This window comes from Mustelus asterias, chromosome 11, assembly GCF_964213995.1.
Source record: "Mustelus asterias chromosome 11, sMusAst1.hap1.1, whole genome shotgun sequence".
NCBI lineage: Eukaryota > Metazoa > Chordata > Chondrichthyes > Carcharhiniformes > Triakidae > Mustelus > Mustelus asterias.
Window position 1 is genome coordinate 28165269 of NC_135811.1, and position 17402 is coordinate 28182670.

At 40.7% G+C, this 17402-nt stretch overlaps 1 protein-coding gene across 1 annotated transcript in view; it reads left to right on the plus strand.

Annotated features, from left to right (window-relative positions):
- Window positions 1-1724: 1724 nt before the first annotated feature.
- wdr11 (WD repeat domain 11) overlaps window positions 1725-17402 on the plus strand; it is a 115117-nt gene continuing 99439 nt past the window's right edge. The window contains exons 1-2 of the mRNA XM_078223335.1: window positions 1725-1868; window positions 14863-14974. Of these exons, the coding sequence (XP_078079461.1) occupies window positions 1786-1868; window positions 14863-14974 (195 nt within the window). The 5' untranslated portion in view covers window positions 1725-1785. The remainder of the gene's footprint in view (window positions 1869-14862; window positions 14975-17402) is intronic.

Sequence of the window (17402 nt, forward strand, 5' to 3'; positions counted from 1 at the left end):
TAAGGGGCAAATTTAGCATGGCCAATCAACCTAACCCGCACATCTTTGGTTTATGCCAAGTAGAACATTATTTAAGTTATTTTTTTAAAGTTAGAAATCTTACATTTCCTTAACGTAACTATAAATGCAAGAAGAATAACTTACCCACTACTCACCAATCAGCTCTTTCGCTCATAGCCTCTACTCCTGCAGCAGGGCAAAGACCACTTCCTCACAAAGAATTTCAGCCCCTCTCCTCGGAGCTAACCTGATCCCCAACTGACAGCAATACGCAATAAATCTGAGTTCCAGAGGCCTGGCCTTCACCAAAAATGGCACATTTGCAGACCCTCCTCAACTGGTCCAGCATGGTGTAGAACCAGTAATGTTATCTAGTAACAGAAATAGCTACCAGAACGATATCTTCATTTACTCTCACCTTCCAGATCTAGGTCTCTGAGCCTGCCTGTACTGCATCACTAGGATCTTCATCAGCTACTGAGCTCAGATATCTCAATGTCTTTTTACATGCCTTTCTACCAGGTTCAATCTCCCTAAAAGTTTTGGTTTCCACAGTTTCAGTCCAGGTTTCCTTAGAAACCAGGCAGGTCAGTTTAATTAGTTTCCCTTTGGCTCAGTCTCAAAAAATACAAGCTTGATGTTCTTGAAAGTAAAATTTCAATGCCAGATAGGTGGTTTGGAAGTAAGTATGACTGATCACACACACTCTTAAAATTTCACTTACACTTCTGTGGACAAGCCCTAACCTTTTCTGGTGAATTTAGACAGTAACAGTCGTGTAAACACAACAACAGCTCCTCGTCTCAATAATGAACTGTTCTAACAGCTCCTGGAGGAGAAAGGCAACTCAAACTCCTGACTTAGGTTTTTAACTGCACATGTTTGCTCACGCAAAGTTGCTTATGGGTGGCACGGTGGCACCACAGTTTAGCACTACTGCCTCACAATGTAGCATCCGAGGTTCGATTCCCGGCTTGGGTCACTGTCAGTGCGGAGTCTGCACATTCTCTCCGTGTCTGTGTGGGTTTCCTCCAGGTGCTCTGGTTTCCTCCCACAGTCTGAAAGACGTGTTGGGGTTATGTGCATTGGCCATGCTAAATTCTCTCTGTGTACCTGAACAGGTGTCGGAGTGTGGCGACCAGGGGATTTTCACAATAACTTTATTGCAGTGTTTATGTAAACTTACTTGTGACACTAATAAATAAACGTAAGCTGTGAGCAATTAAATAAATAAAAGTTTATTTATTAGTGACAAGTTTAGGCTTACATTAACACTGCAATGAAGTTACTGTGAAAATCCTCTGGTCGCCACACTCCAGCGCCTGCTCGGGCACACCGAGGGAGAATTTTTTAGCATGGCCAATCCATCTAATCAGCACATTTTTCAATTGGGGCAAATGGTTAGTTTGCATTTTGAATGGGAAGTTTTGCCAACTCTTTTTGAGCAGAAAGTTCAGCTGAAGCTTTCAGCTTTTGCAGTCCCAGTGAGGGATTTTCCAGTCCCAGTGAGGGAGTTGCACTGAGCAAAGCCACTCTCCCCTCTGGCCAATGATGGCAGGGCAGGGACATCTCCAGGCCGGAACCTTGATGCGGGTTTGCAGCAGACGGCGGAGTGGAGAGGGGCACGGAGATGTGTGTTCCGGCCTCTTCCCTTCCTGTTTACATGGCCTCCCGGAAGCCGGCGTCCTTGTGAGCAACGGGAGAGACTTGTTGCTCTGCGGAATTGGGGGGTGGGCGTGGGGAGGGTGATTACAATCTGTACAAAATCAGCGGCCGGGCGCGACGATGCAGTTCATGGTGAACATCAAACTGTCGGCCAGGACTTTAACAGGAACCTTGAACGGCCAGAACAAGGGGGCAGTGGATTGGTGAGTGAGGGAGAGAGAGCAGAGAGGCTGCATCTGTCTGTGGCCTGCCACTCAGCTGTGTGAGCACAACCTGACTGAGCCTGCACCTAACACACACTCAGCACCTTCACCTGAGCAGCTCCTGACTTATCAGCTCAACACCTCATTTGTAAGAATGTCCTGCTTTATGCTGTCCTGTAAGTGATGGTTGTAAAAAGCCATCACTTACAGGCAGACACATCCACACAGGCAAACCTGATTCTCCAATAATAAGAACTAGGAGCAGGCAATTTAGCCCTTCGAGTCTACCCTGTCATTCAATACGATCATGGCTGATTCATAATATAAAGAGGGACATAGGGAACAAGTAGTGAGGTGGATTTGAGTCCCGGGAGAGATCAGCCATGATCTCATTGAATGGCGGAGCAGGCTCAAAGGGCTGAATTTGCCTACTTCTGCTCCTAGTTCTTATGTTCCTCATCATGGCCTCAACTTCTCTTTCCTGCCCATCCTCCATAACCCTTCAACCCATTACTAATTAAAAAATTGTGTGTCTCCTCAAATGTCCCGGCATCCACTGCACGCTGAAGTAGTTTCACAGATTCACAGCTCTTTGAGAGAAGTAATTTCTCTTCATCTCTGTTTTAAATCTGCTGCCCCTTATCCAAAAAGTATGACCTCGCATTCTAGATTTCCCCATTGGAGGAAGCATCCTCTCTACATCTACCCTGTCAATCCCCTTTAGCATCTTACATACCTCAATTAGATCTTCCCTCATTCTTCTAAACTCCAGTTAGTATAGGCCTAAATTGCTCAATCTCTCTACTTAAGACAAACCCCCTCATTTCTGTAATCAATCGAGTGAACCTCCTCTGAACTGCCTCCAATGCAACTACACCCTTCCTCAAGTAAGGGGACCAAAACTGTGCAGAATACTCCAGGTGCGGTCTCACTAATGATACATGGTTTCAGAAATTAATTTAATCAATTATAGGATAAAGGGGAATTTTTGAATTTTTTGAACAGAAGTCACAAATGCTAAAATAGCTGTTTGTTAAAAAAATACATTTTTATACAGCACATTCCATAATTGCTGGATGTCTCAAAGCATTATAACCAATGAAGTACTTTTGAAGTGTAGTCACTTGTAATGTAGGAAATATGGCAGTTAGTTCATGCACAGAGCAAACTCCCACAAACAGCAATGTGATATGACCAGATCATCTGTTTTTGTGATGTTGATTGAGAGGTAAATATTGGCCAGGACATCAGGGACAATTTCCCTGCTCTTCTTCGATAAAGTGTCACCTGAGCAGGGAGATAGAACCTGAGTTTGAAATCCCATCTGAAAGACAGCAAAAGTGCAGCACAATCTCAGTGCTGCACTGGAGTGTCGGCCTTGAATTTTGTGCTCAAACCCTGCAGTGAGACTTGAACCTGGAACCTTCTGACTCAGGTGAGAATGCTTCAACCGAACCATGATTGACACTTACTTGCACCTTTTGGCCATTTCTTTAAAGAATTTCACAAATCCCTTTTATAAAACATAAATGCTGTAGCACAACTGTAATGTCCTAATTATGTTAGGGGTTGTAGGTTTTAATAGCAAGAAAAGGTGTGGTTTGCACGCGTAGATTCAAACTAACACAACAGGTTTTATTGAAAGAGATGTTTTCAACACTGTGCAGAATATAAACCTGAATGCAAAACAGCAGCCTATGGCAACACCCTAATAGCTGCACCGTCAAATCATGTGATCGGCTCTGGCAGCAACCGTGTAACCCTTTTAAATATATAACATCAACAAAGTGCTTCACTTTCAAGATAAGGAAATGCATGCTTATGTGCACTTTAGAAACTTTGTCCTGGCAAATAAGGTACAAAATCTTGCCTCTAGCTCTTTTGTTAAACTTGAGTATGCAGACATAATTCAAGTGTCAAAGTGTATTAGCTTCATCGCAAATACCTAAGAAAACACATCTGTTTCAGGATATTCTTAGATCTTCAGCCTGAAGAAATTAAAGATGTCCTTAAATTTAGTGCAAAGCTCTCCACTTAATGTTTTTCTCATGAATACTTAGAACTCCCTGTCTCGTATAATTTTAATCTTGGAATAACTCTCAACCAGCGAGAAATGATGGGTGTTCAGCAAAGCTTGGCTGATTGCTGAGAAAAATATAATTTTGAGGTTGGGCCTCAGCTCAATTCTGGGTGCCCACAGGGATGGGTTCCAAAGCCTTGGGAGAGGGCGCAGAAGAGATACACACAGCTGGTACTGGGATTAACAGACTTCAGTTATGTGGATAAGCTGAGGTTGTTCTTCTTGGAGCAGTGAGGGTTAAGAGGAAATTGGATAGAGGTGTTCAAAATGATGTCTAGTTTTGATAGAGTAAATAAGGAGAAATTGTTTCCAGTGGCATGTGGATTGATAATGAGAGGGCACTGATTTAAAGTAAAGATGATGTGGAGATGCCGGCGTTGGACTGGGGTAAGCACAGTAAGAAGTCTCACAACACCAGGTTAAAGTCCAACAGGTTTATTTGGTAGCAAATACCATAAGCTTTCGGAGCACTGCTCCTTCGTCAGATGGAGTGGATATCCACTCCATCTGACGAAGAGCAGTGCTCCGAAAGCTTATGGTATTTGCTACCAAATAAACCTGTTGGACTTTAACCTGGTGTTGTGAGACTTCTTAAAGTAAAGAACCAGAGATGACATGAGAATATTTTTTTCTAAATGTATCATCAATGCTGTGTTCTCAAATGCGTGGCCTGAAAGGGCAGTGGAAACTATTCAGTGGTAACTTTGAAAGGGAATGGAATACATAATTGAAGGGTAAAGTGGAGAATATATATGTTGTGTATATAATATACAAGAATGTGGAGAGACAGCATAAAATAAAGGGAGAACTCTTAAGGTAGTGCAAGAACAAAGGGACTTTCGTATATTTGTACATTGAAGGTTGCAGGGCAAGTTGAGAGAGCAGTTAATAAAGCATTCTGGTTTTATTAACAGGGACGTTGAGTACAAGAGTAAGGAGATCATGCTGAATTTGTATAAAGCACGAGTTAGGCTTCATCCTGAGTTCTGCATCCAGTTCTGAGCGCCAAACTTGAGGAAGGTTATGAAGGTGTAGGAGAGACTGCAGAGGAGATTCACAAGAATGATTCAATGGATAAACAGCTGTAGCTATGAAAGTAGATTGGAGAGGTTGGGTCTGTTTTCCTTGGAGAAATGAAGGCTGTGAGGAGATTTGATAGAGGTATTCAAGATCCTGGGGGGTATGGACAAGGTAAATAGTGAGAAACTGTTCTCACTCAGGAGTACATCTACAGAGCACAGATTCAAAATAATGTGCAAAAGGAGTAAAAGTGATGTGAGGAAAAATGGTTTCACCCAGAAGGTGGTTGGATTCTGGAACAAACTCCCTGAGAGGGTGGCAGGTTTGATTGAAGTACTCAAAAGGGAATTAATTGGATTGCTATCTGAAAAGAAAGAATGTACAAGGTTACGGGGATAAGGCAAGGGGATGGGATTAGGTAGAATGCTCATTCAGAGAGCCAGTGCAGATTTCATAGCCCGAATGGTCTCCTTCTGCACTGTAAACATTCTGTGATTCTGTGACTATGGGTAGAGAGGAGAGTGGGCCAAAAACCCAAATTCTGATAAATATATATCCAAAAGATCACTAGACCAATAATGACCCTCGGGGAAACACCACAGTATGCACTCTCTCCAGTCTGAAAACTATTGCTTGCAACTACTCTTTTTTTTCTCTCCTTTTAGACAATTGTATAGTTTTACTCCCCGGGCTGTCATTTTGCTTACAACTTGATTATGTGGTGCACTTTCAAATGCCTTTTGAAAGTTCATGTACATACATCATCCTCTCTGGGTTATTTATCTCCTTGCTGTTTGTGGAACCTTGTTTATGCAATTGGCTGTCGTGGTTCCCTCTGTTATAACAGTGGCTACACAGCAAAAGTATTTCGTTAGCTGTGAAACATTGACAGCTTGCATTGAAGAACTGTTTCTGATGTAGGAAAACACTCCATGGTATTTCAAAGAGATGTATTCAATTTAAAATCGAATAAATAAAGCTTAATAACTATCAAGACGTTGGATTGTTGCAAAAACTCAACTGATTGACTAATGTCCTTAAGGGAAGGAAATCAGTCAACCTTCCCTGGTCTGGCCTGGATGTGACTCCAGTCCCAAGTTAATGTGGTTGACTCTAACTGCATCTTGCAACAATTTAGCAAGCCAATCAGTTCTTTCAAATTACTACAATGAATAAGAATAAAATTTGACGGTCAAGTTGGCTGTGAAGTAAAAAGAGAATTAGGAATGTTGAAGGTACACCTCGCCCACATAATCCTACAAAGTCTTCCTTGCATCTGGCAGCTTGTGCCAACATTTGGGAGATCTGCTTGACAGACTAATCAACAGCCACCTGACACACAATCATAGCTAAATTTCCAGGTTCCTTCACCATCCTTTCCCAGTCCCACTAGATGTGGGCTATAGTGGTAAACTGTTGAGATCTTGCAAGGCTGTGGGAGTCTTCAAAATTGGCTCCAACCTCATCTAGTGTCATTGCTTAAGGCTGAACATGGGCAGGAAAATCTCCTACTGATTACCATCAACCACACACACTCAGCTCATGAATCAATATTCCTCCATGTTTTACACTATAGAGTTCTTACAGTGCTGAAAGAGGCCATCCGGCCCATCGAGTCTGTACCGACTCTTCGAAAGAGCATCCCACCCAGGCCCTCCCCTCCCCCCTATCCTGTAGCCCCACTCATTTACCATGGCTTGTTCACCTAACCTGTACATCTTTGGACACTAAGGGGCAATTTATCATGGCCCAAGGCACCTAACTTACACATCTTTGGACTGTGGGAAGAAACAAGAGCACCTGGATGAAACCCATGTAGACACATGGAGAATGTGCAAACACCATACAGACCTCTTGGAGAAAGCATTGAGGGTGGCAAAGGCACAGAAAATACTCTGGGTGGATTCCTTCAATGTCTATCACCAAATAATGAGAGCTCATTAGTACAGAGAGAGCTGGCTGAGTCCTGAAGGACATGGGTACCATTCTGAGACCTTGCCTGCCACAGCTGCATGTCAATGACTACATTGGTGGGAATGACCACTTTGTACAGTTTTTGTGGAGCGCAAATCCTATCTTTACATTGAGGGCACCCTCCATTGTGTCACATGGCACTACCAACTGTGCAAGTGGAACAGATTAAGAACAGATATAGCAGTTCTCAACTGGACATCCATTCGTCACTTTGTAACCTTAGCAACAGGAGAAATCTATTTCATCACAACCTGTAACCTCTTTGGTCTCCTTATCCCTCAGTCTTCCATCACTAAACCAAATGACCATTCCTGATTCAATGAATTTGGAATAGCGTGCCTGTAATAGGCATGTAACCCTTCTGGAGGGCATTAGGAAATTTGCAAGAAATGATTGCCTTGCCACTCATCCATTTTCCGAGAATGGGGAGAAACAATTACTGCTGAGCCTTCAAAGGAGATATTGGCAGGGTGACTGAAAGCTTGGCCAAAGAGGAGGGTTTTAAGGAGGACCTTAAGACAGGGAGGTGGCAAGGGCATTAGATTTAGGAAGGGAATTTTGGAACTCGGAGCATTGCCAACAATGGTGGAACAAAAGGAGTCATGGACACACAAAAAATGCCAGAGTTGGAGGAACAAAGATTCGGCAGGCTGTTTTGCATTCTGCTACTGTTCCCACCAAGTACGTATGCATGTGCACCAGACAGGCAGCTGACACATTCATTGTCCTGTTGAAGGTACTGGCAGCACAAAATATATTTAAAAGTACCACGTATTGAAATAAACAGGCCGTGCACAACAACAACAAAAATTAAAGGGAATATTGGATTCTGCCTGATTTTCTTTTCCACTGAAGATATAGAAAAGAAAATGAGGTGGAATGCTAACACCCATCTTCACTCGTGTTCAAGACTAATTTAGAAGACAGTTATTTCAGCATTTTTCTATCGTAGTGGTCATTTCTTACTTGTGATATGGAATGGAATGTCTCACAATCTTTAAAAATGAATGCTGATGGTAAGATATTGTTCTTTTCAAGAAAAATTGTTGCCATTAATACCATTTAAAAATGAAATGAGAATTTAAAGTAAAGTTTATTTATTAGTCACAAGTGGGCTTACATTCACACTACAATGAAGTTATTGTGAAAATCCCCTAGTTGCCACATTCCGACGCCTATTCAGGTACATTGAGGGAGAATTTAGCGTGGCCAATGCACCTAACCAGCACTACTTTGGACTGTGGGAGGAAATCGGAGCACCCGGAGGAAACCCACACAGACATGGGGAGAATGTGCAAACTCCACACAGACAGTGACCTGAGCCGGGAATCGAGCCTGGGTCCCTGGCGCTGAGAGGCAGCAGTGCTAACCACTGTGCCACCCTGTGTTTCTTTGTTAATTGGCGATTGTTGATGTCACTGGGTAACAGGTTGGAGGGAGTATTTGAACCTGACGTTTGCTAGATGAGTGGTACCGATATTAATTCAGCTCCTTCACACATAAATTTGGTTCTTCTGATCTTGATCCTGTTAGACTGGACGCCCTGTGCCATCCCTTTTTGTTGGATTGTAACAGACTGTGGAGCTAAACCCAGTGTGCTTGATAACTTGGATGGATACCTTCTGTCCCCTTTTCATTTGTTTGGACTCCTAGAGAAAACTGAAGCTAGAAATTTAAACAAAATATTTTTTAACTTACAAAAATTAACACTAGCTTCACATCCAAAGGCCACTGTAGAAAACATTTCTAATTTTTCTATTCTTTGTGTTTGTCTAACTGTAAACATTCCATTAAATTTTTATGTACTCAGTTGCTTTGAGGTTTAAAACTCAGCATTGATGTTGATGAGGATGTTATATTAATTAGCCACTATACTACCTAAGCTTATATGGGGAAGACATAATGACCCACCACTGGATGGTCAATCTGTTTAGTAAGGGATGTAGTGATAATTCCTTGTCAGGTTAATCCTGAATTGATCAGGAATGTAGAACAGTCGCTATTGTATACAATTATTGGATTTTCGGATCAACCATGATTTATGCATTACAACATCATCAAAGTGTGCATTTGGTTTAATCGGGTTGCTGGCTTGCCTTAAATTCCTAACAGACATTAGAGTACAAAGTTGTGTTTTTCAGTAGCAGCCTTTTGCATTAGGAGGAATTAAATTGGAATTTAGCTGGTTCTGAAAAGATTGTGAGTGCTAAAAATGATCCTAAACTCATTTTAGAGCCAACAGTTTTATGATTTTGTAGCTGATCTTCATAATATTTTTATGAGTATAATGTGCCGTAGCATTAAGAGCAACCTGATTTGGACTCGGGAGGGCAAATCAGATTATGCTTCTTAACTTTTAAAAAGATTTGTCTATTATCCAAATTATAAATAAGTCTGCTTTGTCTTGCCAGATTATGGGTCATGTGAATCAAGAAATTCCCCATCTTGCAAATCAGTGTAAATGGAATATGGCCATTTTGATCATCATAGAACAATATTTAAATAATGTGAAAAATCTGAACAATTCTTAAGGACAGTTATTATTCTGAGCCTGGTAACAAGATTAGGAATCCTCCCCCTTTGCTCCAAGAAGCTGAGTTAAACATAGTGATATTACAAATACCCAAAAGAGACAATATGACTTGAATATTTCTCTTGTTGAGTAACTGAATTTTTGAGGTATTTTGAAAGGTAATGCTGCAGTAAATAAAAGCAAGTTATTGCAGATGCTGGAATCTGAAACCAAAAGAGAAAATGCTGGAAAATCTCAACAGGTCTGGCAGCATCTGTAACGAGAGAGAGAAGAGCTGACGTTTCGAGTCCAGACGACCCTTTGTCAAAGTTTTGACAAAGGGTCGTCTGGACTCGAAACGTCAGCTCTTCTCTTTTGGCCGTAGTAAATAACCTGTTCAATAATTAAGTGCAGCGCAGAATTGACTAAATTAAAATTTATAGATTACTGGTAACGCCAAGTAAGGTGACTTCTACCTCTGCGACTGGGGAGAGAACAGATAATTTTATGTGTTGAATTTACAGAAAACTACCATTGCTGTCATCTTTATCATACCTTTAAAGCATCTGTGGTGTCCTCAATCCACGATAGATGTATTTGTCTCTGATTAAAATATCCAGTTTAAAACATTGAGTTTAATGTTGCAGATTATTACTTTTGGAATTATTGACCTCAACTTTTAATCAGGCTGATAATTGACATTGAAAATGATGCAGCAATTTAATTCTAATTGCAAATGAAACGTGAAATTTGATGATTAAGAATTATTTTTAAGTTGCGTTGTACAGTTTATTGGACCAAATCTTGCTGTAGCAGAACATCCAACTGTGTCTGTCATTCGTTTGCTTGGCCCCTGCACCCTTCAGCTCAAAACAACTGCTTCCACGTAGCTGATGAAAGTATCGGAAGCATTGAAAAAGGACATCTGTGACCTGACACAACAGGATATTCCCGTAACTCGTGAGATTTATATAGAGAAATAAATAGCAGAGGAACTGAGAAGGACGGTGAATTGACAGGAGTGAATTTAATGTCAAATCAGGTATGAGAAGAAAGGTTGAGATTTGAAATGTCAGAGAGAGTGAAAACGATAGAAGAAACGTTAGAAAAATAAATTAAAGTTGACATTTTTATCATCTAAAAGCAATTGAACCTCAATATTTCGCACTTGCAGTTAATTTTAAATCAAATAATAATTTCAATGTTCAGAGGGCTTGATTAACAGTCATTAACATTTGTTAATTTGTTAACCTCTGCTTATAATTGCTAGCCTTAAATATCTGTGGCACATTTAGTTTGTATTTTATTGTGCAAATACGTGCAATCTCAGGGCATTTAATGGCTGCTGATAGTGAACCAATAAGAAGTCTGACAACACCAGGTTTATTTGGTAGTAAAAGCCACTAGCTTTCGGAGCGCTGCTCCATCGTCGGGTAAGTGGGCATATAAACAGGGCATATAAAGACACAAACTCAATTTACAGAATAATGATTGGAATGTGAATCTTAGTGAACCATACAGTGGAATGCTCTGGTTGGCAAGATATAACAAGTGGGATGCCACAGGATTTGGTCCTCGGGCCCCAGCTAATTCTCAATCTATATTAATGACTGGGATGCAGGGATAGGGTACCAAAGCCAACTTTGTAGATGACGCTAAAATAAGTGGGATTGTAAGTTGCGACAATGAAATAAGAAATTTACAAATGATTACGGATAGGTTAAGTGAATGGGTCAAAATTTGACAGATGGAGTTTAACATGGGTAAGTGTGAGATTACCCATTTTGACAGGAAAATAGAAAGGCAAATTATTATCTAAATGGAGAGAAACTTCGGAGTGCTTCGGTACAGAGGGATCTGGATGTCCTCGTGCATGAATCCCAGAAAATTAGTATGCGGGTACAGCAGGTAATAAGAAAGGCAAATGGAATATTGGCATTTACTGCGAAAGGAATAGAATATAAAAGTAATGAAGTTTTTATTGTTGCTTCTGCACAAACCATTAGTGAGACCTCACTTAGAATATTGTGTACAGTTTTGGTGACCTTATTTGAGAAAGGATGCAGTTGCATTGGAGGAGGTTCAGTAGAGTGATTCCAAAGACGAAGGGTATGTCTTACGAAGTGAGATTGAACAGTTTAGGCCTTTACTCCTTGGAGTTTAGAAGAGTGAGAGGAGATCTAATTGAGGTGTACAAGATGATAAGGGAGCTTGACAAAGTAGACGTGGAGAGGATGTTTCCTCTTGTAGGGCAATCCAGAACAAGGGGTTATTGTTTTAAATTTACCACCCCTTATCCTAAAGCTGAGGTGAGGAGAAATTACTTCTCTCAAAGGGTCGTGAGTCTGTGGAATTCACTACTCCAGAGCTATGTGGATGCTGCAACATTGAGTAAATTTAAGGAAGAGGTGGACACATTTTTAATTAGTAAGCATTTGAAGGGCTATGGCCAATGGGCAGGTAAGTGGAGTTGAGGATGAGGCGAGATCAGCCATCCTTGTATTAAATGGCAGAGCAGGCTCGGGAGATTAAATTGCCTGCTCCTAGTTCTTATATTATGTTCTTATGTTTTGCAAACCTAATGGTGGAGAGGGCAGGAACTTTGGGATTTTCACCAACAAAAATGCTTTTTTCCCTTGCCTGAAACTGTTGTATCATTATTGGCTCAGATTTTGACAGCAAAATCTGCTGTGATGATGCAGTGTGGCAAGCGAAATGTCTTTCCATAGTCTGTTAGTACTTGCAGACATTAAATGTCGAGTCACTGATTATTTTGTTGTGTGACTTCTAAATACTTAATTCATGGAACTTTTTTTTTCAAAATGTCCTTCCAAAAGGTTGTAATTAGATTTCCAGTTTTAGTCCTTTTAGTGCAGGGAGCTTATTGTTTAACTGTTGAGTAGTGGCACTCTGATCTTGCAAACTCCTGTAACAGTTCTGGAGCTTTTTAATGTCAGATCCTGTGAACTGAAGCCAGCAATTTTCTTTTTGTTCTGTTTCTGTTTTTGTAAGCTGCATTGCTTTAAACCTATTAGCCAGCTTCATATTGAAATGCTGACCTGACTTTAACCTGTAGAGTATTATAAATCTAGCAATTACATTTTCTTCCATCAGTAGTTAGTGTCAGAAATTATTTGCCTTTTACCAAATAACTTCTGGGCCCTCCAAACGGAAGTCCTAATGTTGTCTTGTGCCACTTGTGGTGATAATTAATTTATCTGTTGTCAGCTCAGAATTAGATATCTGCATAATGGAGAGATTTGTGTTCTCATCCTTTTATTGGTAATTTTATGAGTGAGGATATGTTCAATTCGGGCATCAATTGAAACAGTGCTTAGGACTTTACAGTGATTTTGGCTACGAGAGGTCGATATCAAAATGATGTTGCATTCTAAGACGCATGGAACTGCCAAGAATGGTTTGTAGTCAGCAGCACCTGTTTTATATTGTGAACTCCAAAAACTGGACGAAAGAAGTGTTGGTTTAAGGGGCCGATTGTGCTAGTTCACCACCACTTATAAGTGGAACTCTGGATTAGCGGTGCTGGCTTAAGATGCTGATGCAGTCTTCCTCATAGCGCAATAAAGAGAGTTTCTGCTTGCAGTGATACAGAAAAGATGAAAAAAGGCAGGTGCTGGTCCAATTCTGATAGGAAGGCACTGAGTTGCAATGCTGTTGATCGGGAGTCACCAGGCACTACTTGGAATTAACCACATGTGGGATTGTTAGGGAGAAAAATACAACTATTCAGCGATAGTGTACTTCACTCATTCTCGAGAAAACCCGACGAAGACTCTTGGAGTTTCAGGTAATGCCTTTCTTCCAAACTGTAGTACGGGCTGGCCCCAATGCTCCAACTAGTGGTTCATTAAGGAGAGGCCCCAATCCAGGAATTACACAGACATTCATAGTTAAGATCCAGTAACAATAAATTATCACGTACCAATCAAAGATGTACATTTGCGCCAAAGTTAAATCTATTTCCACTCACAGCTATCATAAGGTGACATAAGGATACAGTTGCCCAATTACAACTTGTGCATGTCTACCTAATTATAATATCACCAAGCACGTATTTCTGTTCACACAATTATGAAGTTATCTTTCTAACCTGTGGCATATCAACTCCCCTGTCCAATTGTCTCTTGTTAGAACAGACACTAAAAGCTGCAGCTGTGCATAATTCAGTGGAGGTCTTGTGTGTAGCTTTATGGTCCTTGACACTTATCTGGGTCTACTTAAATCAAAACTTGTGGTTTTCTCGGTCTTGCAGCTTATGTGATTTTTAAACTTGTGTGATTATTAACCCTTTCAGGGGTCTAATTTCAGTGTGGTGCCAAGCTAGGTTTAAAAACGTTTTAAGGTTCCCTTGAACTTACTGGCCACCGTATAACATTAAGTAGAGGCTTTTTTAATGTTCAGGAAACCATTTGAAATATACTGTTTGTGAGCAACGTTCATGCTTCTATGAATACATGCTCCTTTTTCTCAGGCAATTTGGAGTTTGTAGTATAAAATAGATACTGCTGACTACAAGCCGCACTTGACAGTTCTATATCGCTTAGAGTGCAATCTAATCATGCCCTACATTGCCAGCTCCCAATTAGTATTCTGCCCAAGACAGTGGCGCTTAGAGCATGCGTGTGACATGGACAGAATCAGAGACAAAAAGCTGTCTGAAAAATATTTTCTCCCAGTGAGCTGTGCAACTTGAGGTTAACAAGGCTGTACTTGTTATATTGGGCATGTTTTTTGGATAAGCGTGGCATCTATAATTCAACATACAACATAAGAAATAGGAGCAGCAGTAGACCATACATTCCATCATTCAATAATGATCTTTGCGCTCATCTCTAATTTATATATTGTAACTTACAACCTAAAGGTAATTGAGAAACCAGTTTAAAGTTTATTTATTAGTGTCACAAGTAGGCTTACATCAGCACTGCAATGAAGTTACTGTGAAAATCCCCTAGTCGCCACACTCTGGCACCTGTTCAGGTACATTGAGGGAGAAATTTTAGCATGGCTAATGCACCTAACCAGCATGTCTTTTGGACTGTGGGAGGAAACCGGAGCACCCGGAGGAAACCAATGCAGACAGGGGGAGAACGTGCAGACTCCACACAGGCAGTGACCCAAGGCCGGAATTGAACCCTGGTGCTATAAGGCAGCAGTGCTAACCACAACCAGAATAGTAACCATAACAAATTTTTGATATCCATACAGTCATTTTTATTGAATTCAGGCAATGATGTATTTTATTTTTTGGTATACCATTGATTGGCAGCTTAATTTGGAAGTATAAGAGCTTTGTTCCTGAATTGGCGGAAAGTTTTTGTGGGCATGTTTTACACACGGTGTTGTTTTCTATCTTTAAATAATTAATTGCACCTTTTTTCTTCCAGGGGTTGGCAAGGTTTAATTGCCCATGGCTGTCATTCACTTGTATTGATTATCGATCCACGCACGTCGCAAACAATTCAGGTTCTGGAACGGCACAAAGCAAATGTTGTAAAGGTAATCACTATTGGCCATTGTTTGTGTTAGGTTCCGATCATATTGCTATCTGTTATCAAGGATAATACCAGTTCTTTTCCTTTCTTTCCAGTTAAAACTTGACCATTTAGAAAGGGAGATCTGAAGTGTGTCAGCCAATTTATTACATGCACTCCTGTAACAATGTAATATATTAGTAGCAAATAATTGGATCTCACTGCTAGCAAATGTTAAAAGGAAGCATTTTAGCAATTTTTTTAAACATAAATGGCTTTCGTCTAATATTAAAGCACAGTGCTCCTTTAACTCAGCATTTCCACTTATCTTTCAGTTTCACGAGTGATAAACTGGTGAGAATATATGTGCATAAATCATTGAAGGTGGCACGCCAGGTTGAGAGTGTGGTTAATAAAGCATACAGTATCCTAAGCTTTGTTAATAGGGGCATAAAGTACAAAAGCAATGAAGCTATGCTAAACTTGTGTAAATCATGGTTTGCCTCAACTATAGTATTGCATCCAGTTCTGGACGCAATATTGTAGGAAGGATGTGAAGGCATTACAGGGAGTGCAGAAAAGATTCACAAGAATTGTTCCAAGGACGAGCAACTTCGGTTAAATAGATAAATTGAAGAAGTTGGAACTGTTTTCCTTGAAGAAGAGAAGGTTGAGAGGAGATTTATTAGAGGTGTCCGAAATAATGAGGTTTCGGGACAGAGTAGATGGAAAGAAACTATTCCCATTGCTGCTAGGTTCAGGAATCAGAGGGCACAGATTTAAGGTAATTGGCAAAACAAGCAACGATGAGGAAAAGCTTTCTCATTCAGCGTGTGGTTAGGATCTGGAATGCACTGCTTGAGAGTATGGTAGAGGCAGGGTCAATCCAGGCCTTCAAAGAGGGAATTGGATTATTTGAGAAGAAAAATCTGTGTGGCTATGGGGAAAGATGGGATTTTGGCACTAGGTGAGTTGTTCTTTCAGGGAGCTAGCAAAGATACAACAGGCAGAATGGCATCCTTCTGTGCTATAACCATTCTGTGATTCTGTCATATTCCCTAGAGTTCAGGAGAATGAAAAAGTATCTCACTGAGAGATGCAAAATCTTAAAGGGCTTGGTCTCCAGGATGTTGGGAGGATGTTTTTCCTGCCTGGAGAATCTAGAACTAGTGGTCACCATTGCACAATAAAGGGTTAGCTACTTAGGACGGGGATAAGGTTCGGCTACAGACCAAATGCTGGAGAGTGTGATTAGGCTAGGGAGGGCTTGTTTTTTTGACTGGCGCATACATGAGGGACCAAGTGATCTCTTTCTGTGTCATAAACTTTGTTATTCTGAGAAATTTCTTAATTTTAAAGCATTGTGAAGCTTCAGAATTCTCTAACCCAGAGAGCTCAGGATGATCAATCGTGGAATATATTCGTCAGAGATCAAAATATTTTTCGATACCACGAGAATTGGGGGAAATGGAGCTCGCGCATGAAGGTGTAGCTAAGATAGATCAGCCAATGTTTTGTTGCATGGCAGAGCAAACCCAAGGGGCTGAATGGTCGAGCCCTGTCCTCCTGTTTCAACACTGCTTATTGTTATTAAGGAGTAAGTTGGACAACTTCTGATGTATGCACGTGCACAGTTAAACACAGAAATCTGAAAGTTGCTGTCCAAGTTGCCCTGTTATACCAGTGCTTTGGTGAAGACTCAACATTGAAAGACATGCAAAGGTGTGATGTTGAGGTCTTGCATGATAGATACCCACTGAACATGTCAGTAAAAGTCAGGGTTTGTGCATTCAAGTCTGAGGGAAATTGTAGGAGAGTGATGAGTCTTAAATTACTGCCAATCACTCTGGGCTCGAAAAAAAATTACTTTTACTCCCGTGGAGTCTCTCATTCCTTCAGATTTTAATTATTGTTGGAGATTGAAAAAAAAACTCTTACATGATTTTTACATTGATTTAAATATTCAAGCTTCCAGTTCCTGATTCAGATTCTTTAATTTGATTGGCTAAGGAGATATACAGTTGCTGAACCTATTCACAGATCCACTGTGGAGGTGGGTGAATATTTCAGCAGAATCCAGGCCTTTGTGTTTTCATTTTCAGAACTTACGGGGCATAAAATAATGTGCAGTAATTCATTCTGTAAGTGCCGTTGAATATTTATTTTACAATTGGATTGTGGGGCTAACCATGGATTTGGCGTTTGGTGGAAAATGCTGGAAACATTGAGCAGGTCAGGCAGCAACTTTGGAGAGAGGAAGGTACGGTTAATGTTTTGGACCATTGATATGAAATATTTATCCACCATTCCTGATCCAAAGATTACGCCTGGCCTCCTGAGTGTTCTGAGTTGGAGCTGAAATCTAACAAAATGCAGATTGCTAGCGTTTGCAGTGCATTGCTTCTGTTGCAGTGTTTGGCAGCTCCCAGTAAGCAGTTAACGCTGTTCTGAAA